Raw genomic sequence first — 26047 nt, 5'->3', positions numbered from 1 at the left:
TGTTAGGTTATATCTTACTGGGGGCATTTAAGTTTGTCATGTTTTTCATTTCTGAAATATTCAAGTGTTGGTGATGTATCTGCCTTACTTGTTATCCTGGTGAACATACAACTTGCATTTTAATAGGGCTTAGAAAATGTGATGTACAGTGAAAATTGAAGCCAACACTTTTCCCAGAAATAACACTAACAATATGTTCTGTGAACTATCATACTCTTAGGGTGGTCTTTAGGAACTTGCAAAGTAGTCCATTTGCATACCTTAATATGTAAGTCAGATTTGGCTTCTATGACTAATGTATTTTGTTATTCTAAAATAATTAGCAACACAGGTGACAACACCTTTTATTTAGTACATATTTTTATTTTTATGATAATGAACCCAAAGGAATGTAAATGAGAAGGTAAGTTTTGGCTCATGATTAACTCTTTCACTGAAAGCCCCTTCATAAATCTAGTGAGCTACATGAATCTTCTATTAGACAAGAACAAGTTCTATGTAAGATTGTGTGTATGCTTAGCATAATATGGTTATTTGATATATAGAGATTTTTAGAATCATTAATTTGAGTATGAGAAGCTTCATCTATTTTGTGTAGTTTGGTCTATTCATTTGTCATATGACTATTTTACAAACATATATGGACTTCATGTTTTTCCTGAACATAAAAGGATATAACACTTAAAAGAGACAATGAGTTACTGAGTAAATTAACACATTTGGCCTCTGCTGCAAGAAACTTACTTAGATCTGTGTGAGTTCTCCTTTCATCTCTTTGGATGATTCCTTCTGCTTGTGAAGAACTTCCTAGAGACTCTATTGTTCTTTCTATTCTATGTTTTTTATTCTATTTTCTCTAATTACCACCTTTATCATAATCTATAAACATATTTCCATCATTTTCCAGTGAGACATCCCGTAATTTTATAACTGGGTCCTCCCATCATTGTGTGACCAGAGTCATGAAAAAATGTTCACACATTCAATATTACATTCTTTGTGTCTCACTCATTCTTTAAAACTTTGAGACTATTTCCAACCAAAGCCCTCAGTGAATGTCAATATTGAAAATGGTTCCAGTGTGGCTGCAAGTGCCATTGCCAATGACCTATGTATTAATTAACCTCTATAATTATTTTTTTGAAGTATTCCCAGTTCTGCTTCCTCGATGTCACATATGTTTTATCATTTCATCTGTGCTTGGTTCTGTTCATTATGATTTTCAATCAATGTATATCATGCTATCCAGGTTCAAAAACATACATGTTTCACTGGCATGGATACATAAGGATGACCATGGATGGAGGACCTGACTAACATGACTTTGTCTATTCCCCTCATGCTTCAAGGTAATTCTCCCAACAATGTTATAACAGACTTACAACACTACTGTTGCCTACATGTGACCTATAGTATGTGCTATCCTGAACTTTCTCCTGGTGCATTTAACTCACCATGACTAATGCAAGTAAGAATATTGTTCTTATATCATTTATTCTGGGGTCAAACGATGTTCATCTTCTACCAAGTGACTGGGAGCTTTCTTTGACTTGCCTTTTGTCACCTGAGTCACAAACTAACCAGTTGATGATTTCTTATTTGGTGTCTTCTTGACCAGCCCTATATTGCCTAGAGTAAAACTTGAGTATTTTCTATTATACTTTACCGGCTTTGTCTCACAACATTTCCATACGTAGCCTTGATAAGAATATAGTGGATATCATATAGTATATCCAAGAAGTCCTCACGGGTCACAGTTCTACTGATTCGAGGATCGTCACCATAATATTTCCATTCTTTCTGTAAATGAGAACCAAAACCACCATCATGACAAAACTGAATGAAAAACCATTAGTATCTTTGCAACAAACAACTACCATCTTTACCTCTGTCATTTCGATTTCATGCCGTGTCAACTGGCCAATGAGAGGGGCAGCCATGTGCCTGGTAATAATTCTAGAATGGGTAGGAGTCCCACCTCGAATGATAACTTGAGGCTTGTATGTGGCAAAGCCTGTCTCGTCCCGAGCCTCAAAATAGATGGCATACTTGAGTTTGCCCCCATAGGCCATCAACTGAAAAAAAAAAAAAAAAAAAAGAATAGAGATGAAGAGGCAAACTTCTAATGACCTGACTCCTAATCCATATTTATTTAATTCACATGCGAATTAAGGGTTTTGTTTGTTTGTTTGTTTTTTGTTTTGTTTTGTTTTTGTTTTTGTTTTTTTACCTTTTTCCCTTCAAATTGTTCAGGGAGTTTCCAGTAAAATGGTTCCAAATGAAGATCTTGCCTGACTTCATCCATCTTTGCAACAATCTCTGGGTGCTGGAAAGCAATGCCTTTGGTAGTTGTGTGATGCAGGGCCTCATCCACCAGAGGCAGGATGGTCTGCTCATCACTCAGAGTCACCTGCACAAGTCAGATTTCAGCAGAAAGTGGAATATAAGTCTTTTGGGCATCCTTTTAAAGCTAGCTATGAGTACATGCCTACGTGACTGCCTGTGCCCACTTTGGTGAGTTGTTCCATAAAATGAACTGAGACATGGTTGTTGAGAGTGGTGGGAAGTCAAATGCTTTGAAATGAGCTGCATAATTAAACACATAATCTCTGAAAACTGCAATATCTTTTCCACTAACAAAAGTTGAAATTAAGTTTTGGGGGAAAACAAAGGGAAATTAAAGTCAAAATAAGCATGACATCATACAAACAATGCACAGCATCCTATGGTTGCATGGAAGGTGTGCAACAGGTTCTGGTTTACAAGGCTTCCTTAGATGCCAACAACCACCCTTCAGTGCCTCCTTCCTCAGGAGGGAGCTGCTTCCAGCTACCACAAGGCTTCCAGTTTCAAATTGCCGTTTCCTTATCAACAGCAACTGAACAATGTTCTAGAAAGAACTTTCAAGAGGCATTTATGCCAACTGTCTAATGGCACGTAGAGTCTTTACCATTTCTGAGTGTACACAGGGGATGAGGTTACTTAAATGTTTTCCTTTTTGCTACTACCCTTCAGGACCTGATTCATACTGTTACATGGCTCAGAGGCTTCTTACTCACCCACGTGTGGATCAACCCCTTTGCTTCAGAGCATTGACTAGTGATTCCAAAGCAGTAGCAGCTGCTGCAGCCAAGTGGGTTCTTGGCATCTAGTCCAAATTTGCCAGGCCTGCACCTGTCACAGTGGATACCTTCCACATTCACCTGAAGAGAGAAGAGGGCCCTTCAGGGTTCATTGTAATTGTTACAGGAGAAATCAACTTAAAAAAAAAAAAAAAAAAAAAAAAAAAGAACAGCAACACATTTCTCTTTCATTGATGGAAAACACACAAATGATGAATAATATGATACTTGTGTTTGCCTCAAATGGTATTTTGAGTTCACAGCCCTGTCAGGATCTCCTGGGATTTTATAAGGTACCTGATTCCTAAATGCATCTGTTACTGAGGGTACTGTATACTGTTTGTGAGAACTAAGATGTGCATGTAAAACAACTCTGTTGTGAGCAATAACCTTTCTAAAAGCAAACAAAACTAATGATTCCTATCTATGCCCCCTAAAGGGGAGAGGAAACAGAAATTCCACATTTATATACTTGTTCTAATATTATATAACTGCTATAATAGGATGCACATGCAGTATGCAGCAAATATACCGTGTGGCCATAATAGAGTATGCATGTATAACAGATGAATATCTGCTTTAGAAGGGTCTTTCACATAGAGACTATTTTTCCTTTTTAAAAAATATTTATTTGCTTTATGACATATATGAATACACTGTGGCCATAGAAGAGAGTGTGGGATCCCATTATAGATGGTTGTGAGCCACCATGTGGTTGCTGGGAATTGAACTCAGGACCTCTGGAAGAGCAGCCAGTGCTCCTAACTGCTGAGCCATCTCTCCAGACTGAGGATGTTTTTCTTAAATTCAAGGTCATGTTCTCCATCTCTCCTTTACTTTCCAGGTTTCCGCCTGGCTTTCTTGGCATAGACATTGTCTTAAAAGCTATCTGTGATACTGTATTAACCACATTTATCCCGGGATTTTTTTTTCTTTTTCAAGAATATGTAAAGGTAAAAACCCATTTTAATTGGCTGCTTTTCTACACCATTTAACAGTTTTAATGAGGGCTAAAATTTTCAGATAGTTATCCGCGGTTTATAACGTCAGTGTTCACATGTAATGAAACTTTACTTAATTTACATAGGAATAAATATGATTCGGTGTGCAGTGGCTACCAATTTCTGTAGGAGAAACCGTTTGTGATGAACTTTGTTTTCAGCTCTGGCTTTTCTCCCACTGTGCCTCAAAGACCCCACTGCCCACTGTGCAGGCATTTCTTTTAAGCAAGAGCACAGAAAAAAAATAACTTCAATCACTGTGGAACCTAAACCACGTGTACTGACTAGAAACAAGGTTGCCTTTGGGCTGAAAGTAGTTTTCCTTCTGGAAAAGTGGCATCTGTATGCCAATGAGCACACAGACCAAAGAGACCTGTGTCTGGCCAGGGATGTTCTTTTGCGTTGCTTATGAGGCAAGAAAACAGTGGATAAAGTAATGCTGAGTGGCAGAGCATCCAGCCAATGGGGGCTTCCCTTGGAGCAGCTCCGTCATTCATACCTTACAGGTGCACTGTCCAGTCTGATCGCTACAGGGGCATTTTCCAGTCTCTGAATCACAAGTCGTGGGGTCTGTCCCCGGAAGGAAGCAGTCACAGAGACTGCAGAGAGGGTAGTTCCAGTGACCTCGGCTGCACTCTGAGCATTGCCTACCAGAGAATTTTGGATGACAGCTGCACTGGCCCGTGTTTACATTGCACTGTGAAGCCAAGGACCCCACGGTGCTGCAGTTACAAACCTGTGAAAGGGGGAAAAACAAGGACAGCTGACTCGATGGCAGAGAAAACATCTTAAAATTTTAACCCTAACGTTTCAGTTCCACCATGCACATAAGAACCACAAATCTCTTGCATCCTTTGTAGGTTGAAATTTAGTCCTTTGGGAGACATTCGTGAACATAGCATTTAAAAAAATAAATGTAGGCTTTGATTTGTTGTTTTGCTTTATTCTGAGTTATTTTAATCACATTACTTTGGGTGTGTGCCAATGTGTGTGTAGTATGTATGCATATGGGCATGTAAGTGTGTATGCACATGTTCCTGTGGGTATGTGTGGAAGAGGCTGCCCTCAAGGGTAGTTTTTTTTTTTCAAGTTCTATCCATCTTATTTATTTGAGAAACTGTTTATTAAGGAGCTTGTGGACTCACCAGCCAAGCTGTCTCTGTGGATCCTAGGGATTAAGGGTAGGGTCTCATGCTTGTGGGGCAAGCACCATGCTTACTAACCATCTCTTCAGCCCTGGTAACAAACTATTTTCCTGTTTCTTCATTGCTATGCAGTGAAGAGACTAGAAGAGGAATTGCCTTGGAGGGTTCCTAGGGCTAATGAGATGGCTCAGTGGGTAGAGAGTAGTGATAGCATACAGGCCTAATGACCTAATGCTACAAGATAAGAAGAGAGTCAACTCTATTCTCAAGCTGTGACATATGTATGCCTGTGCATGCACACACACACACACACACACACACACAAACACACACACACACACACACACTTAAAAACAATCCTTAAAAAGCTATATTACATAGCAATATGCACTGTGGTTATTATAGTACAAATATGGATTCTTTCTTTTTTCTTCTCTCTCTCTCTCTCTCTCTCTCTCTCTCTCTCTCTCTCTCTCTCTCTCTTTCTCTCTCTCTCTCTCTCTAGGCAGGGGTAGAGGAGGCTTTCCCTTTCCATTTATTTAATTACACTTAGCATCACATTAAAACAAGAACAAATGGAATTGCATGGATCAAAAATATTAAAAAAAAACCCAAAACCAAACAACCCCTTTCTGCATTATATTCCTTCCTTCTGAATATATGAGAAATTAAATTTAACAATTAAATTTAACTAAAATTGAAATATAAATAAGCTAGTGAGAATATGAAAATTAATCATGTTCCTGGAACTAAATGAACATTTTCACACCCCAACCCCATACACGAATATTTTACTTTCACATGAGTTCAGTAAAAAGCTGGACTTTATAGTCATGTAACAACTAGTACTGCACAGCAGCAAACTTATGTGTGGACCTATGCTTCACTTACACCATCCACTTATTAGCCTTATAGCCCAAGACAGCTCAATTCAGCTCACGATGCATCAGATTTTCCTATGCTCAGGAAATTACACAGTGCCCAACACATAGAGATGCTGTGAGGATGTCATGACTATCCAGGAAAGTCACTTTTGGTATATTTCACAGAAAATAAAAAGAAGTTGAAAGAGGTATTCCCACTTGCCCAATCACTGTTAAGTGGCAGGACAGAAATCTGAATAAGTATGTTCTTCAGGAGGGTACATATTAGTAAGAAAGGAAAAGAGAAAGCCAGGTGTACCTTTTCCTAGTTTAGAAGTGGAATGTAGGGATATTCAAGACTTCCCAACAACAAAGAACTTTGTTCCCGGTGGGAGAGATGAGGCAAGAAGGGACGATTTAAAAAACACAGTTTCTAACACAGAGAATAAATCTCTGTGTTGCCTGTGGTGGCTAATCTTGGTTGTCAACTATATAAAATCTTGAATCAAATAAAACTGAAGCTCTGGGGTTTCTTGGATGGGATCTAATTAGATTATTTAAAACAGGAAGACCCACCTTAAATCTGGACTGTACCTTGTGGCGGCCCACCTAAAACAACATGGACGAAGGAAGCTTTGCTTTCTGCCTGTTTGTTATCCATCTTTCTTGCAAGTACAACTATCTTGTTGCGGAGTCATTTCTTTGCTGGTATTAAAGCCACATTTGTTGGCAATCCAATGTAGCTGAAGACAAGCAGCTGTCCAGGAATTGTCTAGGACTCCAGAACCAGAGTGAAACTGCTGAGTGATTGGCCTCATGGGCAGAGCTACTACGGGATTCTCTGTTTTTCCTTGTGATGCAACCATTGTTTGGGCTATCTGGACCAAATCCTATAAGCCAACTCAATAATGCCCCTTTAATATAAATATGTATTCATATTCATCTTACAAATTTGGTCCTGTTAGAGAATTCTGATTAATACAATGACTTTCACATAACTCACTGTTAATATCAGATGTAGAAGGAACTTTCAAAATTAGAATGATTCAGTTGTTCACAGAAAAAATTGTTTTTTTGTTTTGTTTTTTGCTAATTTCATTTAGTATGTGTAGTCTTGCTTAAAATAGCCAGAAAGAAAATAATGATATGGCATGGAAACTATAATCATTAAGTAGATTTTTAAAAAGTTCCATAGGACATCCCTATTTTTAGATAACAAAGATATGAAATGTCTTCTAACCAATATGTTATATACAATCAAGTATCTAGTTCTTGAAATGTTGCTGACAGTACAGATAGACCTTGGGATGGGTCTAGATTAGGAAATTCATTTGAAAAGTTACTGTGGGAATAGCTGAGACAATTAACTGTATATTTAGATAGCACTATACCCAACATCAAATTTAAAATAAAATTAGATGTAATGTTTAATTAGCAACAGAGGATTGGCCCTCCTTTCCTCTGTGTGTGAACGCAGGCTTGATCTCCTATAAAGACAATAGTTCAACATAACAAAATTCAATCAAGACTTCAATCAATAAAATGTTTATTCAGTGACTAGTAAAGAATATCCCCAAATAACTTTTAGAGACATGAAAGCATATTTTTGCTTGATTTATATACTGACTATATAAAAATCAGCTTTAATTTCAAGAATTTTATTATAGGTGTTTGTTCATATGCATTCCCATGAGATTTATTTTTTTAAACAATACCAGGTAACAGAGTAGACACTTGGGTTTAACTTTAAAAGAATCACTTAAAAACATAGACCACTGCTTGCACTCAACAAACTTTCAAATTACTGAGAAAAGGTATTATTTTTCAAAATGTAGTTCTTTAGAATTTCGAATTTAATAATAGCACAAGAAATAAGGAAATGAGTGTCCTATCCACTGTTTATGATTTCTAGTCACATATTGAAGCCAGATGTCTTAACTTGCTTAAACTCTTAATGGTATTTTCATTTTTCTAAGGTCAAGGTATTTTAGGCCAGTATTCACCTTATGTTAAATTTTTATAAATTCTTTGAGAAGTTTGAAAAATTTATTTTTATCATTTTCACTCTCAATCCTCTGTCTGCTGACTCTTCCCAGACCTAGTACTTACTGTGTGTTCTCTCTTTCATTTTTTAAAATAGCCCATGAGCTCCAATTTGTGCTGACAGTATCCTTCTGGTGTGGGTCAGCTAGCAGGGCACAGACAGATTATGAGGATTTGAACCTTAATAAAGCTGACCCTTTCTCCCCAAAAAGCCATTGCCTGCCTATATCTCCTCTATTAGAGGTGGAGAATAATGAACTCTTTTTTTTATCATGTAAAGATACTTTATACCCATTCCATTAAGAATATAGTCTACCTGTCTAGAGAACATTGTCACATTGCTAGAAAAACTAAAATTTGTTGTCACATATCCTTATTCCCAAACTCAATGTGACTGATTAAAATAAACTGATCACCTTTTAAAATGTCCTTATTCAATGCTTCAAACCCAGTAGATACAGTTTAGATCTTACCTGAACCTGTTACATTACACACACACACACACACACACACACACACACACACACACACACACACACACACACAATAACTTACCTACTTATTTTTAGAAACTAATTCTGGGCTTAAGTCACTAAACTATAAAAGCAAAACACAAGAAAATGCATTTCAACACTTGATAATAAAGGAAAGAACTCTTATTTCTGAGAAAATAGAAGGAAATGAGACTGTGAGTAGAGACAGCTTCTAGGCTATATAACACTAGAGAAAGCAGAGCAGGCAAAGGTCCAGCAAACAGCTGAGCAAGGAGATAAATGGTACTTGTTCTGAAAATCTGAAGACTGTGCTCAGAATGGAAGTTCAATACTGAGAATTCTAGAGATATGCAGAAGAATGTGTGAAGCTGGGTTGATGTGGATGTGCACGGGGGAAAAAATTAAACCATGCTGGGAGAAAGTGAAGTACTGAAGACATCTAGGAGGAAACACTTTTAGACCTCACAGAAACCTTAAACTGGTGAATAGCTGTGCCTATAACTTAGGAGAAACTCAACAATGCTTTGGCTTATCAGAAGGGCTAGAGGGAGGCTCAACTGTCCTAGGCTTAAGTTTTGTAACACCTTCTCTGTGAAAATATATAAGCAAGACTCATAATGTCCAAAATGATCACTGAATAAACAGTGCTGGATAAATTCCAACATTTTTTAAAGGAATACAACAAAACCTACAATACATTTTATCTAAATACCCAGGAAATGCTGGAAATAAATACAGCAGGAGGGTTTATAATATGATCCATTCCTTGCAAAAAAAAAAGTAACTAAGACACTGTAATACTCATAAAATTAAATAAGAAAATAGAGAAGTCCAAAAACCATGAGCATGAGTCAAGCTACTTTAATAAAGGAACCAAACTAATTAAATAGGAAGTCTTTTCAACAAATGCTTTTGGAAAAAACATTAGGCATAAAAAATAAATTTAATTTTTTCACATTAGATAAAATTCATAGTAAATGTGTAATGTAGATCTAAATTTAGGAGATAAAATTATAAAGTTTTGCAAGAAAGCACAAAAAAGAAATTGGTTTAAGCCAAACAAATTGTTCCAAAGAAAACCATAAAAAACAGAATCTAGCAGAGCAATGATACAAACTTGTTCATACATATAAAATTAGATGAAGATACTAAGTGCAAGGATAGTTATATTCTTAGTTTATGTGTCTATATGTTGTGTTTCTCTGTGTTAAAGAATATATATTTAGAATACACAAAACTCGTATAATTAATTTTAATGAAAAAGGTGAGCTTAAGATTTTTTATCAACTTCTTAAAAGAATGCACATAAATGACAAATAAGTGATTTAAAAAGTAAGCAATCCAATTCCTACCATTGTTTGGCATAAAGAACTGCAAAAGAGAAAAATAGGAATACACAAACAACTAAATAATTAAAATTAAAATAGAATTGTTAGTGTTGGCAAAGATGTGAGATATTCCTGAGAAATTAGAAATTTATGTTTTATCAATATACTGCTAATTTCCACACTAATGTTCAAAGCAATGTTACTAACGAATGCTCTAACTGCCTATAAATATAAACAAATTAGCAAGTTACAGTAGAATATGCAATGTATTATTAGGCAACTAAATAGAACAAACTTTGGGTATATGCAATATGATAAACTACAAAAGCATAACACTAAGAAACAGATGGCAAATCAAATTCTCTCTCCTCAAGGCAAGATGAAACAAAATACAGAATATTATCCTATTTTCATAAAGATGAGGAAATCTGTAAACTGCATTATTAGAAAACAATGCAGTGGTACCAGGAAGTATGAAGGCAAGCTGATTTATAAGTGCCACATGGATTCCAATTGTTGATAGACTCATCACACTTTAACGAGATGACTTTTAATCTCCTTTAATGAGTGTTTCACAAATAAGTTGTAAACAACAAATAATGAAATAAGTCCTGAATACTTCATCTTCTTGATGTTGCCCCTTTTCCCCATGATTACTCTGGGAATATACAGGTGTCCTCTCCTAACCTGTCCAGACTAGAGCCAATCCTTCAGCCCTCTCCCTGTTGCCTCTGAAGAATAGGGTTCAGATAAGCCCCAGGAATCTACACTGAAGCCACAACACAACCTCACTGATGCCACAGGGTCCTGCCATGGTATCTTTTATGAATATTTCTATAGCAGTCTCATGGCTCATTGATGCTAAGCAAGAGTCTGGTTTTAACACTTTCTATAGTCTATGTAAAGTGAGGATATTTGCAATCTCAAGGTAGTTTATTTGACTCTTTAGATTCATTTAAATCACCTCTTGAAACTTAAAACCAAGTTAATTTGGTGCAGTTTTAACAGAATTTTTAGAAATTAATGGTTTAGTCTCTTATTTTACAGTTGTATTTTATTATGTCTATAAATGAGATAGCTGTTTGGAGTTTTATTATAGATTTATTTGTCCTTTACCTTCTAGGTTTTAGGTATCATAAATTCTACTAGTACATGTCTATGTCATAGTAAAATAGAAAACAATGACTTAAGATATGCTTTGATAATTATATGTTACTTGGTGAAGTGATATTGGGTTGAAATAAACAGTTATAGACCTTGGCTGAATGAAACCTCTATAGAAAATGATCAGAAGACAGTGATATACTTACCTTACAGCCTGTAACAATGCTATGGCCCCAGGTGTTGGGAAGACACTCAGAACACTTTTCTCCAATGGTATTGGGGGGGCAAATGCATTGACCAGTTTTTGGGTCACAGTTGTTGCCCAGATGAGAACAGTCACAAGCTTCAAAAGAAAGAGAGAAAGCAAAGATGAGTCAAAGGTAAAATTTGATATAAAATGTCAAATTCTTAATTAGCTGTTATGTGTATATTTTTAATACTATGTTTAAGGATTCTTTTATTGGTGTGCCGACCTTGCTATTTATACCACAGTATAGTATTTTTCAAAAAAGTGCCCCATCAATAAATGTTCCATTTTGTTTTTCAATTTCAAATATTAAGTTTTTTTTACAAAGTAAGCAACACTGCCAGATTCCCTAGCTATCTTTTATATAGATACATTAAATATAATGTCCCAGTTCATAGATTTATTTTAAAGATTTATTATATATAAATTCACTATAGCTGTCTTCAGACATACCAGAAAAGGGCATCAGATCTCGTTACAGATGGTTGTGAGCCTCCCTGTGGTTGCTGGGATTTGAACTCAGGACCTCTGGAAGAGCAGTCACTGCTTTTAACCACTGAGCCATCTCTCCAGCCCTCATAGATTCATTTTATTTAGTGATTTGTAGAAGTTATTGTTTTTTAATTAGAGCAACGAGGGTCTTACCTCTCTCTAAGGGAGTAGATGCTTGTACATTGTGGGCAAGGGACTTTGGGACTTTTACAGGGCAAATTCGGGACTCTGGGATACAAGATTCCATCTAAGGTCTGGTTCCCTACAGTCTTAAAGTTGTAAATCCTCAAGGAACTGGATATGGTGGCCTTATTGTCAGGAGATCCCTAACTACCTAAAGATGGTATCAACATGCCAATTTTCCTGTTCAGTTTCTTGGTTCACTGGAGGATTTTGGGCCATCAGCCCTTTATTCTATTCCCCAAGGGAGGAAACAAGGGAAAGGAAGCTTCAGGCTGTTTCCTGATGATAGCACAGAGTCAGGTTTTTAAATGGTTTAACAGCTGGTTTCATGTAATTATTTCAAGTTTATTACTATTTTTCTTTGCTATAGAAACTAATTTTTTTCTTTCTGATAATAACATATCAGATTTTCATTAAAACAAGCAAATGTAAGTCCAATTCATTGTGTGTATAGTTGTAGATAACAGAGTGTATTTCAGTTTTATTTATGTTTAAAAGTAATTCCATTATAATACATCTAAAGTAGAAGTACTTCTAAATTTTCTTACTACCCAATTTAGTTCTTTAATTCCTAAGTTTTTTCTCAAGATACATTAATGATAACATTATGAATTTCTTGTTTGTCACAGGTTCTCAAAGAAGGTAAGAATCAGGTTTGAGGTCTTCAAAGCCTACCATGAGTGATGATGATATTGACACAATAAATAATGCTATTCATTGTGTCGACTTGATCCAACTCCTGGGAGGACAGTTAAGCACAGTACCTAACACAATAAATTATTGCAAGAAAAGAAATAAAAATACTCAAATTCAAGTTGAAGATCAATGTTGTGAAAATGCTTTCAACTGGTTAGCAGATGGCTAAATCATTTTAACTGAGTCCATTTAGGTATTTGATTAATTTAAAGTCTAAAGTGTCATACTTATCATTACTCAACGTGTTTTATACCAGCTGTGAATGTTTAGCACAATGCTTGACATAGAATGAGTGCTAAATAAATGTCAGTGGTTATTGCTATTGTTTTTGCTAATGATAAGCTGAGAGATTTATTTATATATGACATTCATTAAAAATAGCATTATGTTTAAATTTATGTGCTAAGAAGCATGTTGGTAGAGCTGAATCATTATTTGAAAATAGAAAGTCCCTCTGTAGACCTTCCGTGTAATCAGAAAAATCTGAGCAATGAATTAGTTTTCTCTGCCAAAGCACAATGTGCTCACAATGGAAACTGTTTATAAAGATGATGACAAGAAATATGATACTTAGAGATATCTCACCATTTTTCTAAGGCCATTATTAACTCAGTGAGTTCCTATGAATCCTTTTCATGTAGCTAGTTTTTATATCCTAAGGTAAAAGCTGAATTTTGTAGTGAGAATGCATAATAAAATTACATAGCCAAGGTCATAAAATTAGTTCCTAATTGAGCCACCAGATACATAGCTCATATAGGGTATTTGGCACAAGTAATACTCATGTTTTAAAGACTCCCGTGGATTTGGAAGCATGGGTTTGAAGTTGGATATCTCTAAACTCTGGGCATGTCTCCTTGGGAGTTTCTAGTGATGCTTAACTAAGTCGGTAAAACTAACCCTGAATCATCCCATGTCCTGGAATCCCAGATCAAATATAACTGGAAAGAGAGACAGGAAGATTGATGCCACCATTTATTTCTTTTCTGAACGATGTGGTCTGCTGCCTTATGGTCCTTTCAACATGCCCACCCCACCAGGATTGAAATTATCATCAAGCTATGAGCCAAAACAAACCCTTAAGTGCCAATCCAAACATTTAGAAAAAGACATGAAAAACCTAATCTCACCCAGTCTGATTTTTGCTCTCCTTTGTTCTGTCTCTCTGGTTTACAATGCAATTAAGTATGCATGTGGCCACTGCTTGATTAACTTAAATATTCTTACTTTTATTAATAACTTTTGATAGTAAATTTCTTTCAATATATAATAGGCCTTATGCTGGATAGTCCTTTTTCTTTTCTTTCTTTCTTTCTTTTTTTTTTTTTTTTTTTTGCCAGTTTGACACAGACTAAGCTTATTTGAGGGAGAGATTCTCAACTGAGAAAAGGCCCCCACAAGAATGGTCTGTGGTCAAACCATGGGGAATTTTGTTGATTGATGTGGATGAGCTCAACTCAACATAGATGTTACCACCTCTAGTCCAGTGCCCCTCCGTTATACAAGAAAGCAGGATATGCAAGTCATGAGGAGCAACCCACTAAGTAATACCCCACTATGGCATCTGCACCAGCTCCTGCCTCCTGGCTCCTGCCCTGATTTCCCTTAGTGATGACCTAAAGATTGTAAGCTGAAAGAAACCCTTTCTTCTACAAGTTGCCTTTGGCCATGGTGTTGTATCACAGCAATAGAATTCCTAACTTAAATAGCTCAACATTAATTCATATCATGTCAGAATATTAATGAGAGATCGTGCTTAAAAATCAAAATATTTTTAAGTGGTTCTTGATAATTAGCTGGGAGATCACACACAGTCCTTGAAAGATCTTTACCGTATCACACATGACTGAAAATGACTTTCTCATAAGAGCCATATGTTTAAATTTCAGGAGATAATCTAAAAGATAGTGGGTTCCTTAACTCCTTTGAGGTGGTATTTTGATCCCAACATATATTTGTGAAAATAGTCAATGAAAACATCTTAAAATCTTGCACTGGAGCAGTGAATAAAGTATAGTGGTAACAGCTGTCAGTCAATGAGTTTAGTAAACAGAGGGGCCCATCTTTGTGGTTATTGGACCAGTATCAGTTCTAAATTAGTGATTCATAAATCAGAGCTAGTCTCAATCTCCTATCACTCCTAATGTGCTAGTGTGTGTGTGTGTGTGTGTGTGTGTGTGTGTGTTTAGTTCATGGTTTGTGTGAAAGCTCTGACTCGACATTACTTTAGGCCATTATTTTAATTCCCCATGAATTAAAATACCAAGATTCAACTTGTTTCTTTCCCAGAATGTCAAGGTTCCTGAGACAGCTTTGAAATAACTATGGCTCTTATACTGGAAAAACAAACAAGCAAAAACCAAAAACAAACTCTTGGGTAGACTTTATGGTAGGAGAAGTTGAGATGTTTTGGGTTGGAAGGGAATGTAAGCTAAGCTGACACTGGCATTAAACACCCTGAACATTTGAATTTCAAGCCTCAGCAGTTGTGGGAATGGAGGGCACATCTGGACTGGGATCTGCTGATGGCTGCTCAGTATTTGAAAGCATAGCTGTATGCAGTGCTCCCAACTGCACTGTGTTCTTTTAATTATTAAAAATCAACACATTTGTTACTTTAAACACTCTGCACTGCATATTTGTTTTCCATATGCTTTTGCTTTTATAGGTCACATCATTAACAAGAGCCAGGAGCACGAAATCCATGAACGAATGTGCAGGGCATCAGTCTCATTCACAGACCTGTACAGCCTCCTTCTTGGAAGTTGAAGTAACCATGGGCACATCTGTCACATTTCTTCCCTGCTACGCCGGGCTGGCACCAGCACTGCCCACTCGCTTCACAGTCAAAGGACTTAGAGCCGAAAGAATTGCAATTGCAGGGAACACATCCCCTTCCCAGTTGCAGGCCAAAGGTTTCAGGCTGGCACGGAAGAGAAAGGAAAGCTAGTGAATCTCAGCAAACTAGCTGATACCCTAAATCTAGACAAAACATATAAAGAGCCCATGGGCCACCAGGCTCTGTGCTGGCACTGGCAACTGTCTCTTACTCAGTGGATTTCTTTATCTTGACAAAGTGAAAAGCATAGTTACTTGGAGATGTTATCCAAATTGTATCAAAACAGGTAGTATGTTTTTTATCTCAGTCTCAGCAGCCTCAATGTTCTTCCTTGGTTCCAGAAGCAATGCGGAATGGATTATGGGTCACATTTCTGGTTTTAACTTAAAAGTTTACTCACTTTACTGTTAGTATGCTAAACTGATTACTTCCCAATTTGTAAACTTGTTTAAAATTTTTTTTCAATGTCCTAGTCATTGAAACCACTTTGTGAGGGAAGATCAATTCATTACATTAAAAAGGTAAAGTCTTGTCTTTTATCCAAGTTTGAAACCTGTAGATCTTATATCTGCCAGTACCATATCACCTTCCTACCATGGACTGTATTACTAACTTTGAAGACATTCTTGAAACATATGTTATCAGGCCCAGGGTAACTATTATTATAAAGACTGGTGGATTCAGGAATCATCACTAGTATAAGGAAAATGAAGAACATGTATTTTACTTAAAGCACACTTCTTTTATAAATAAAGTATGTCACATTATTATGGCATTTTAATCTGGAAAATTACTCTCAGTAATTACTTCTTTGTCAGAATAATTTGTATTTAGGAAGATTAGACTTCATAATTACTTCTTGGTAAAAATTAATCTTGTCATTTATTGGGAATCACCCAAAGAGAAATGAACAAGCTTTGTTAGATTTTTAATATTGTCAGCAGTATTAGAAATTTGAAAAATTAAAATTACACTGAGAATTAGACTTAATATGACTAGCTAAGAATAGTTATATTGTTTAAAATGTACAATGAGTTGATTGAATGTGATAATCACGTTAATTTTTACTGCTGGCTTGATTTTAAATTTTAGTTATAATTCAAATTTATCAAAGTAAAAATTATATAGTAGTAACAATAATAAAATTTTTGAGATTATATTTACCTATAAAAAGTAAAATGTTTTTATTCATAAAAATTCATTTCAATGTAAAACCCTTAACCTTAGAGAAATTATCAGCCTTCAGAAAAATGAGTAAATAACAAGCAAGCTCATTACACATTGTTTATCACAGCAATTAATTATAGCAAGACTCAAATCTTCACTGTTAGAGAGGCACCAAATAAATTATAATATATTAATGTTATGATTTGAAAGGCAATTAAGTAAAATCTATTTTGAAGTAGTTTTAATAAGAATATATTTATGATTCAATGCCAAGTAAAAATTCTAGAAAGCAGCATATACATTATCTAGACTATAATTTTAATTACATAATGTGCAATCACATTCACACAACCAACCCCCTGACCACCATGAAGAAACATATACGCATACTTCCAGAAACACTCAGAGACAGACACACTCATGCTTGCATGCACATCCCCAGAGACACATACACAAACACTGGCATGCATGATCACTTGAGTAAAGATGGTGGAAATTCCAAAAGAAGATGTTGGAATGCCTTGAACATGGCTGGCTATGAGCCACCCAATGGGGAAGAAACTTTTGAAAGTGGAAAGTTTTTCTTGCTTTGTGTCTGCAAGAATAAGAATGTGTTTCTTGTGTTTGGTGTGGACATGAGCAAAATTATTAGGTGGAAATTAACAAAGTCTTAGCTGAAATGTCAGGCTTATGTTACTTAATAACATTAAGTTAACATCTTCACTAAGCTCTTAATTCTCTAGAAAATGTCACTTTTGATATCTTAAATTTCCTTCAACTAATTTTTTTATTTTTTGGTTTGTCCATTGACATGCTTTTAAAAATATTTTACTTTTTATGTATTGCCTGCATGTATGTGTGTGCAATATTGGTGCCTGGTGCCTAAAGAAACCAGAAGGTGGTGTTGGCTTCTCAGGAAATGGAGTTACAGAAGATTTTGAGTTAGGTATTTAGAATCAATCCTGGGGTATCAGGAAGAGCAGTCAATGCTTGTAACTGCTGAGCTGTCTCTCCAATCCCCATAGCCATGCCTAATGGAAACTTACACACTGAATGCAATTTTAAAAGCATAAAACCACCATTTTTAAAAGAAAAGGCTTTAGTCTGCATTTGCAGTTTGCACATGTAGTGACCAGTTTACACACTTAGCAATTAAAATTGTTTGATAAAAGATCTCCAACACAATCCAACTGCAGCTCAGGAACACAGCATGCTCATACAGTCATGCAGTGCCTACCCGCACAGGGTCCCGATAGGCTCCCCGAGGGCACCCGTTGGAGTTGCTGGAACCCCACCTCCGAGGAGACCCCAGCACCTGCTGTGCTCTCCGTGACTGCTCCTCCTGATGGTGCATCTGCCTGCTGAGGCTGCACTGTTTTCCTACAAAGCCTGATTTACAGACACATCTTCCTGTCACATCACACTGCGGTGACACTGAGCCCAGGGGACTGCAGTCACAGGGCTCACAGAATCGCTTCACTGGGTCCCACCAGGTACTGAGCTTTAAAACCCAATGGAAGGGAAAACAAGGAAACAAAGCAGAATGACCATATGGTATTATTCAAGAGCTAGAGGCATGGATATTTTGATACTTTCTACTAAAGCCCAGCCTGAAGTTTGAAAGTTGCTTGTTTGTTGTGAATAATAAAATGTATCTTCCTGACAGCGGCTAAAATCCATAGTCTCAATCCACCTGCCTCAAGCAGAGCAAGACCATCATTGTACCAAGAACTGAGAACAACATTCTGATTGATGGAATATTTCATTGTAGCTATCTGATATGTCTAAAACCATATTGGAAATATTCACTAAATAGAATGTTTATTTACTGAAACTATTTTTAAATGACAGAACTTGAGGAGGTGGTATTCACTAACCTCAAAAGGAGTTGCACATTTTAACCTCCCCAAAGTAAATTATTGTCCTCTGAACAGACTAGAATTAAATCTATGCTATTTGTTGAAGAAATACTCAAATTATAGCAATCACTATACAAATTCGGAGGTGGGAATGCAGGTCAACTGCAATGGTGAGTTATTCTGTTTGAGGAAAATGTTTCAGTAAGTACAAATATTTTGCCTTCAGATGTAAATGATCCCAACCCCTTTGTACAATAGGAGTATGAGATCCATCACTGGAAGGTGAGGGTGATCCTTACCTTACACTCATCACAGTGCTGCCCCTGCACATTGGGTCTGCACTCACATTGTCCAGTTCTAGTGTGACAAATCTCTGAGAAGGAGCCATTGAGGTTACAACGGCAAGCTGCAAAGAGAAGATACACAGGCAATGGAAACACAATCTTACAGGTTCCAAATATCGATCTGGCAGCACTTATCTGAAATGTCTGGGTCCAAAAGCATCTCATATTCGAGACTCATATTAAGTTTGGAATATATGCATAGACTTCTATGGCCGAACATTCCTGGACTAATACTACCAGATTTGAAGTGCTGAAAATCAGTATGAAAGTTATTAATGAGGACAGTAGCCATGGGAATATCAACACTGGAGTTTAGTATTAGAATGCCTTCTTATGTGCTGGGTAGTCTTTCAAGCATTCAATTATTTGCAACATCTCTACATATCGCAGACATGCTTGGCATATCATTCTACTTAAGTATCAATACAATGGTTATTATGATCTTGAGAATAAAGACAATGAAGCACAAAGAAACAATAACAAACAACACCACATGTGTGGTAACTGTTATGGCAGGTCCCAAAATCTGCTTGAGCCATGAAGTTCCCCATTTCTAGGCTCAATGCTTTTATCTTTTCTTAATGTCTAATTGTCACATTCCCATTATATGTAATATGTACTTCTGAAAGCTTGGATTAATTTTGAGAAATTATCAGTATTGATAATCCTCTTGACACAGCATTAATGTCAGTTTTAATAAAACATTTTCAATATGATATTATTTCTTAGTGCCAGTTTTTTACTAACCTTTGATAATAAGAATAAGTTTAAATGAATATTTATTCCTTTATACTATAAAAAGCATTTAAGAGAACAAAATATTATTTCAAATCTATTAAAATGAAACAATTATCTTTGTAATTATATATATTGCTAAAAATCACTTTTATTTTACAAATTTTTTTTTGTTTCCAAAGGTAGGAAGCATAGTAACATTAATAACTTCTATCACTTTTTGCATTAGAAAAGTTTTATAAAGATGTTCTGAAACATATAGTATGTAAATGTAAAACTGGTTTTAGTTCTCAGATATGTGTAGTAATCAATGGCTTACTCTGCATTTGACAAGTATATTTTTAATGGTGTACATAAGTGTACTGATACTAAAATAAAGTTATGATGGGGAGGTGACATGGGATTTATTCATACACGACTTTGGTAAGTATGAACAGCATTACAGCTAATGAAGTCATTGTTCATAGATACAATGAAATCTACTGATATTATTCTGTTGAGTTGGCTCTGGGTTCTACCACTCTTGTTTTTCTAAAATGTTTCCCTCCTTCCATCAGTGTTTGGCCTTCTCAGTGATCACCAATTTGTGGCTACAGATAATTTATCCTAGTCAATTAACCATTCCTTTCTCTCAGTCAAGAGCTCAAGGATAGTCTGCCTACAGGTGGAGTACAAGAAAAGGATGTGAAAATACATCTTCATTAAAAATTCACTTTCTTGTGAACTCTGCATATTATAACTACATAAATTTCTCCTGTATATTAAACATAAGCTTTGCAAATTTCAAATTATTTTGAATCACTAACTTCACCTTTTAAAAGTGGGAATTACAAGGAAAGCCCCCAAGGCCTGATACTATTACTAAGGCTATGGAGTGCTCACAAAAAGGGGTCTATCAGGATTCCCTCTGAAATGACCCAACAAGCAACTGAAAGGGTCAGCTGCAGATATTTGCATCCAAACAATGAGCAGAAGCTGCTGACCCCTGTGGTTGAATTAGGGAAAAGCTGGAGGAAGAAGCTGAGGAGGAGGGTGACCCTATAAGAGGACCAGCAGTTTCAATCTAACCTGGACCCCTGAGATCTGACAATGGATCGCCAAACAGGCAGCATAACCAGCTGACATGAGGCGCCCAACACATATACAGCAGAGGACTGCCAGGTGTGGGTTCAGTCAGAGAAGATGAACCCAACCCTCAAGAGACTGGAGGATCCAGGGAATTTAGAGTTTTGGTGGGGTTGGGGGGTAATGGGATGTTGAACAGTCAGAAAGTAGAACCCAGAAGGGAATAAAATCTGGAGAGTAAAAAAAAAGTGGGAACTACAAAAGTAAATTTACCATAAAGATGGTGGTAACTGATTAATGTCATCTAAAAATATCAAAAGCAGTATTATATTTTTTAAGTATCCATGAAACATATAACAAATAGGGTGCATGCCTTAAAATCTCTATATACTAGTGAGATATCTATGAAATTTATATTGACAAAAATAGTTTTAGTCAAGAAATGTGTATATGTGTATATGTGTGTGTGTATGTGTATGTGTGAGTGTGTGTGTGTGTGTGTGTGTGTGTGTGTAGAGTGTGCACATGCGCACACATGTGCCTTAAGATGGTCTCATTGTATAGCCCAGGGTGGCCTAGAACTTGGTGATCCTCCTGCCTTATCTTCCTGAATGCCTGTGATTATAATGTTTAGTACCATGAGTTATAAAGTTAATATGGATGAATGCTTATTCATTACGTATAGTGGAGATATTATACACCTAAAATAATTAAAATACATTCAGTAAAATATTTTATAGGCTTTAAATAAAATTATATGCCAAAGAGCCTTAAAAGTCACAAGCAGACCTATATGCCATGACAGACTATGATTCATATATCTCACGGTACTTCATACCATGGATTGTAATAAAATGAGTTGAATGTCCTTAGCTTTGTGGAGGGAATTATTAGAAGACATAAAAAGAAGTCATGAAGTGGATTAATTAGAATTAGTGAGGCACCAAAATTTATAACTACACAGGGACCATGTCCAAAGATTAACAATGGGAGGGATCTCCAGAATCATGTACTTACCACATCCCCTGTACATGCTATGTCCACATAATATGTAATCCCCACAGAAAACTCACAGCTTTTTGTATGTGGGGAAACCGTTCCTAGAGTCACATATCTAGAGACTAAAACTCTGGTATGCAGCATGAACAGAAGACATTCTTAGAGTTCCCTGATGTTTCCCAGAAATGTCAATTTCCACAGTGTTGAAAGTCACTCTGGCCTTGTGGGAAATTTTATTTAGAAAGCCAATTTGTGGTTTTTGCAAAATGCCTATGATTCTAGAGAGTTATTTGTTTTGACTAAACAAGTTATCACTGTGAAAGGACAAAAAGCTAATACTCAGCATCTTAATTTCAGAGAGAAACAGCTCTTCGTTCATGATGGGTCAGTGCTGCTCACAGCAGAGATAACTGAGTTTCCTTTGGTTCCTGCAATTCAATAGTTCCTGGTCCCACCTCAGCATCAAGTCTTTTTTTACCATATTAATTCCACAGAAATAAACTATTGCTGGTCTCATAGCTCTCCTCCTAAAGGCTATAACAGTGAAGTAGACACTGACGTAGATTCATACTTTTACACTTATTTTCTTTTGCATACCATGTTATTATAAAACAGCTGTAGTATTTGAGTATTCGGGAATTCTATACCCAAGGAGGAAAACAATAGAAGAGGAATATGTTGTAGCAAAAGGCCTCAAACCTTTGAGAAGCATTCTACCAACAATTCCAAAATGAGAATTAATCAACTCAACCAACAGGTGCCATTCTGTAAAAGTATCATCATGTTTTTTACACTTATAAAATAAAAAAAGAAACAAAAACCTGTAAAGTCTTCAAATAAAAGCAAAAGGAGTTAACACCTGATAATAGCTATTATGCAATGATATAGAGAAATGAATTATCTCAATCAAATGATTAAGTTGATACCAATGAAAAAGTTCAAACAAGCCTGAATCATTTCTAAACTCATTTGTTACCATTCAATCAAAACAAAATTTTTCTGTAGACATAAGTATAAATATGTGCATTCCTTCAAAACCAACATTTAAAATATGACAAGTTTTAAAGGATTTATTCTATTTATTGCTATAACGTGTATTTTCAAACATGCAGACTTCGTGTCTTCATGGGCATTCATCATCCATGTATTACAGATAATCTCCTAGTCTCCAATCCCCACTTGAGAGCTCATCAGCTACTCCAAGGTATCATACATCAATTCTGTCAGGGACATCAATAGTTCAGGACTTACGTTGACAGTTCTTTGCATCAACCGCGTCTCCAAAATACCCATCAGCACAGAGCTCACAGTACCGGCCTGTTGTACCTGGCTTACAAATCAGACAAGAGCCAGACAGGCTGTCACAGCTGCCAGGGATGGAGAAGTCAAGGTTGTCATTGCATTGGCACGGCTGACATGATCCTCCAGGTATGGAAGGTTGTCCAAAATAGCCTTCTGCACACCTAAGGTGATAATTTTCAGCAGTGAGATTTTAGTGTGTTAGGACAGGGGGAGGGAGAGGGAAACTCAAGCATCCCACTCAGCACAATGTTTACATTTTTTTCACATTCCTCTGCCAGGATAATGGCTTTTCCTCTTAAGCACTCTCCTTTCTCATGTGCAGAGTGATTTTTAAAAATGTTTTTGGTGTAACGGCAGTACAGATATAAGATGAAATGCTGCCTATTCTGCTCATAATTAGATTTTAGCCAAAAAAATATATCCTGTCACTGACATTGAACACAGAACCAAAGCATAACAAGCACCTGTGGCTGGCTCTCTGGATAAATAGAGGTTCATACTACAAAGCCGTTGCAATATAACACATCATATGCCTCCACCTCCAATCGGTTGTTCTCTGTCCGCACATATAAAGTTGATATGCTTGTTGCTGTTGTTCTTATAACCAGAGACAAAGGGGAGGGAGGATGGGATGGCAGTTTGCAGAGGGGAGACCGGTAAGGGAAATAACATTTGAAATGTAAATAAGAAAAATAAATAATTAATTTTTAAAAAGAGGTTTAAAAAAGGTTCTATTGGGGATTAAAATTAATCCTAATAATGGAGAATATTATTCTGTGTGTCGATTAATAATAAGAATTGGTGTTACTACTTTTTTGTGTCATCTAATTAAAATCAGTAAATATCATAGTCCTCCAGGTCTTTTGATATTTTCAGATTTTCTCTTCTGCACACTAATTCCACTGTGGAGTCTCCAGCTCTCTCACTTTCACCAACAATGCAGTGAATAAAAACAAATTTGTAAGATTCTTTGTTAAATATGGACATCCTGACAACACTTTTTCATATTCATTAATTTTTCAAATCAAATTTTAGCAGTTTAATAAAACCTCTTTAAATGTAAATATGAATTTAAGCCACAGAACAGTTCTGTAGCTGAGCTGCTGCTGCTAGGTTAGGAACAATATTATTTGTTATAGGAAGGGAAATACCAATGAAAGTAAATGGCAGATGTAGAAACCAAGGAGGGTAGGAAAACATGGAATAGGACTGATGGACCTTTGCCTCATTTTGTCGCATCATTCCTTAAGGCAATTTTCTGTGCTTATCTATGACCTACATTCCCATTCCCCATCTTCTATAAAGCTTTAAAAGAAGAATAGAGGAATCAACAGGGCCAATGTATATCACATCATTACATTATTAGAAACAAGGAATTATACTATTCTACTGTCAAGGCCCAGTGACTATGCATTTGCATATCTAATACAGAACTAAAGACACAGAAGAGTTAGATAGAATCAAATCTTTTTCATGATGATGGACCTGAATGCTGATAGCTGAACAAGGGATACTGCCTGGTTTAAGAGTAAAATGACTGCAGTCTTCCAGCGAGAAGACTTCAGGGAGGAGGGGCCTGCAGTCTGACTGGGTTGCCTGGGCTGTGTGCAATGCTTCCTTGCTTCCCGTTCAGCTAAGTGCTGGCTTACTCACAATGTGCCTGTGCCAGACCTGAAGGAACGGTTGAGACAGTTGGCTCAACTGGACACCCGAGCACAGCCCAGACCCTGCACTGGCAACAAACAGTTTTTGGGCACAAAATAAGGTGCTAGACCCAAGAGCTGACGGCTCACTCCTTGTAGGGCACAATCACTTGGGAACAGCCTCTAAAACCCTCAGCTGTTACAAATACAAAAATGAGGACTAAGTCTCTCTCTGAAGCCAAGACACAAGGACTAAAGATCACCTCCTTGGGTAGGAACTGTCCACAGTTTTGTACTTGAGGGTGAGTTGACTTGATCCAGATTAAGACCTTTCTAAGGTAGAGAATATATAAATGATGCTTTTGATTTGAAATAAAAAAAATAAACTTCACTTATATCCAAAATGAATCTTGTGGTTAAAATTATAGGTGAACTTTCAAAATGTGAAGCCTTTGGAGTCAAATTAACTTCCATATTTTCAGGGATTACTTCTAAGTAGTCTACTCTCTTCAACCAGTAAGTTCTCAGCATTTGCCATTTGGGGATAAAATGGGGTTTAAGGAATCTGCATATTGCACTGTTTTGTATTTCTTATGACACATTTTGCATCAACTATAGTTGATGCATCATGGATTTTTGATTGTCTCTATGATGCATGATCTGTTGCTTCAGCAATAGACACTGAAAGCCACTAAATACTTGATTGTCACCTGCCCTCTGTTAGCTTTGTGTTCTTTATTTTAGCTTTCCTATACAGTCTAATGCTCAATTGGTCCCTTCATGCCTGTAGCAATGCTATTTATTTCCGCTTTTCTAAATAATAAAAGTCTAGGATCTTAACAAAGAATCATAACAAATGTCCCCTCTTCTCAGTATCCTAACTTTATTTCTTTTGTGAACCTATATTCAGCAAAAAAAACTACATGAGAGTTTCCAAGCTACAACTAACACTTGAAATCTTAAGAAATATCACTGATAGCTTGATAATTTACTGTATTTACAATTTTTATTTCACTTTCTACCTTTGTTGGTTGGGTGCATTGCTTGTGTATTTCAATCCCTCAATTCAAGAAAGAAATCCAGCTTTTATCATATGCCATAGAAAGATAGGGAGACAGGAATATAGGGGCTGTCTAGACTTTGGGTTATAGTTTCTAGTGGCTTTTCACCCCTAGTAAGTCTTGCTCAAACAACAAAAGTAGAAGATTCTTCAAAAGAGTGGAAGGGAGGTGGTCACTAAGATCATGTCCTATCCTAGTTTCAGAACTATTGGCTTTTGAGTGTCATTGGAAGAGGAAAAACTAACCTTCTTCAGTGAAATGACACCTTGCACATCAACCAGACTCCTGAAGTAGTCACACAACAACATGGATTCC

The 26047-nt window shown here is 36.4% G+C and overlaps 1 protein-coding gene across 1 annotated transcript in view; it reads right to left on the bottom strand.

The window, feature by feature from the left end:
- LAMA2 (laminin subunit alpha 2) overlaps positions 1-26047 on the bottom strand; it is a 551725-nt gene that overhangs the window by 191474 nt on the left and 334204 nt on the right. Inside the window, exons 19-27 of the mRNA XM_080929510.1 lie at positions 22978-23189; positions 18883-18989; positions 15461-15641; positions 11307-11443; positions 4623-4859; positions 3060-3203; positions 2231-2410; positions 1887-2075; positions 1667-1800 (exon numbers count right to left, since the gene is read on the bottom strand). Of these exons, the coding sequence (XP_080785636.1) occupies positions 1667-1800; positions 1887-2075; positions 2231-2410; positions 3060-3203; positions 4623-4859; positions 11307-11443; positions 15461-15641; positions 18883-18989; positions 22978-23189 (1521 nt within the window). The remainder of the gene's footprint in view (positions 1-1666; positions 1801-1886; positions 2076-2230; positions 2411-3059; positions 3204-4622; positions 4860-11306; positions 11444-15460; positions 15642-18882; positions 18990-22977; positions 23190-26047) is intronic.

The sequence above is a fragment of the Micromys minutus genome (assembly GCF_963924665.1).
Source record: "Micromys minutus genome assembly, chromosome: 15".
Lineage (NCBI taxonomy): Eukaryota > Metazoa > Chordata > Mammalia > Rodentia > Muridae > Micromys > Micromys minutus.
Note: the sequence above shows the minus strand (reverse complement) of the source record. Positions and strands in the feature narration are given on the sequence as shown.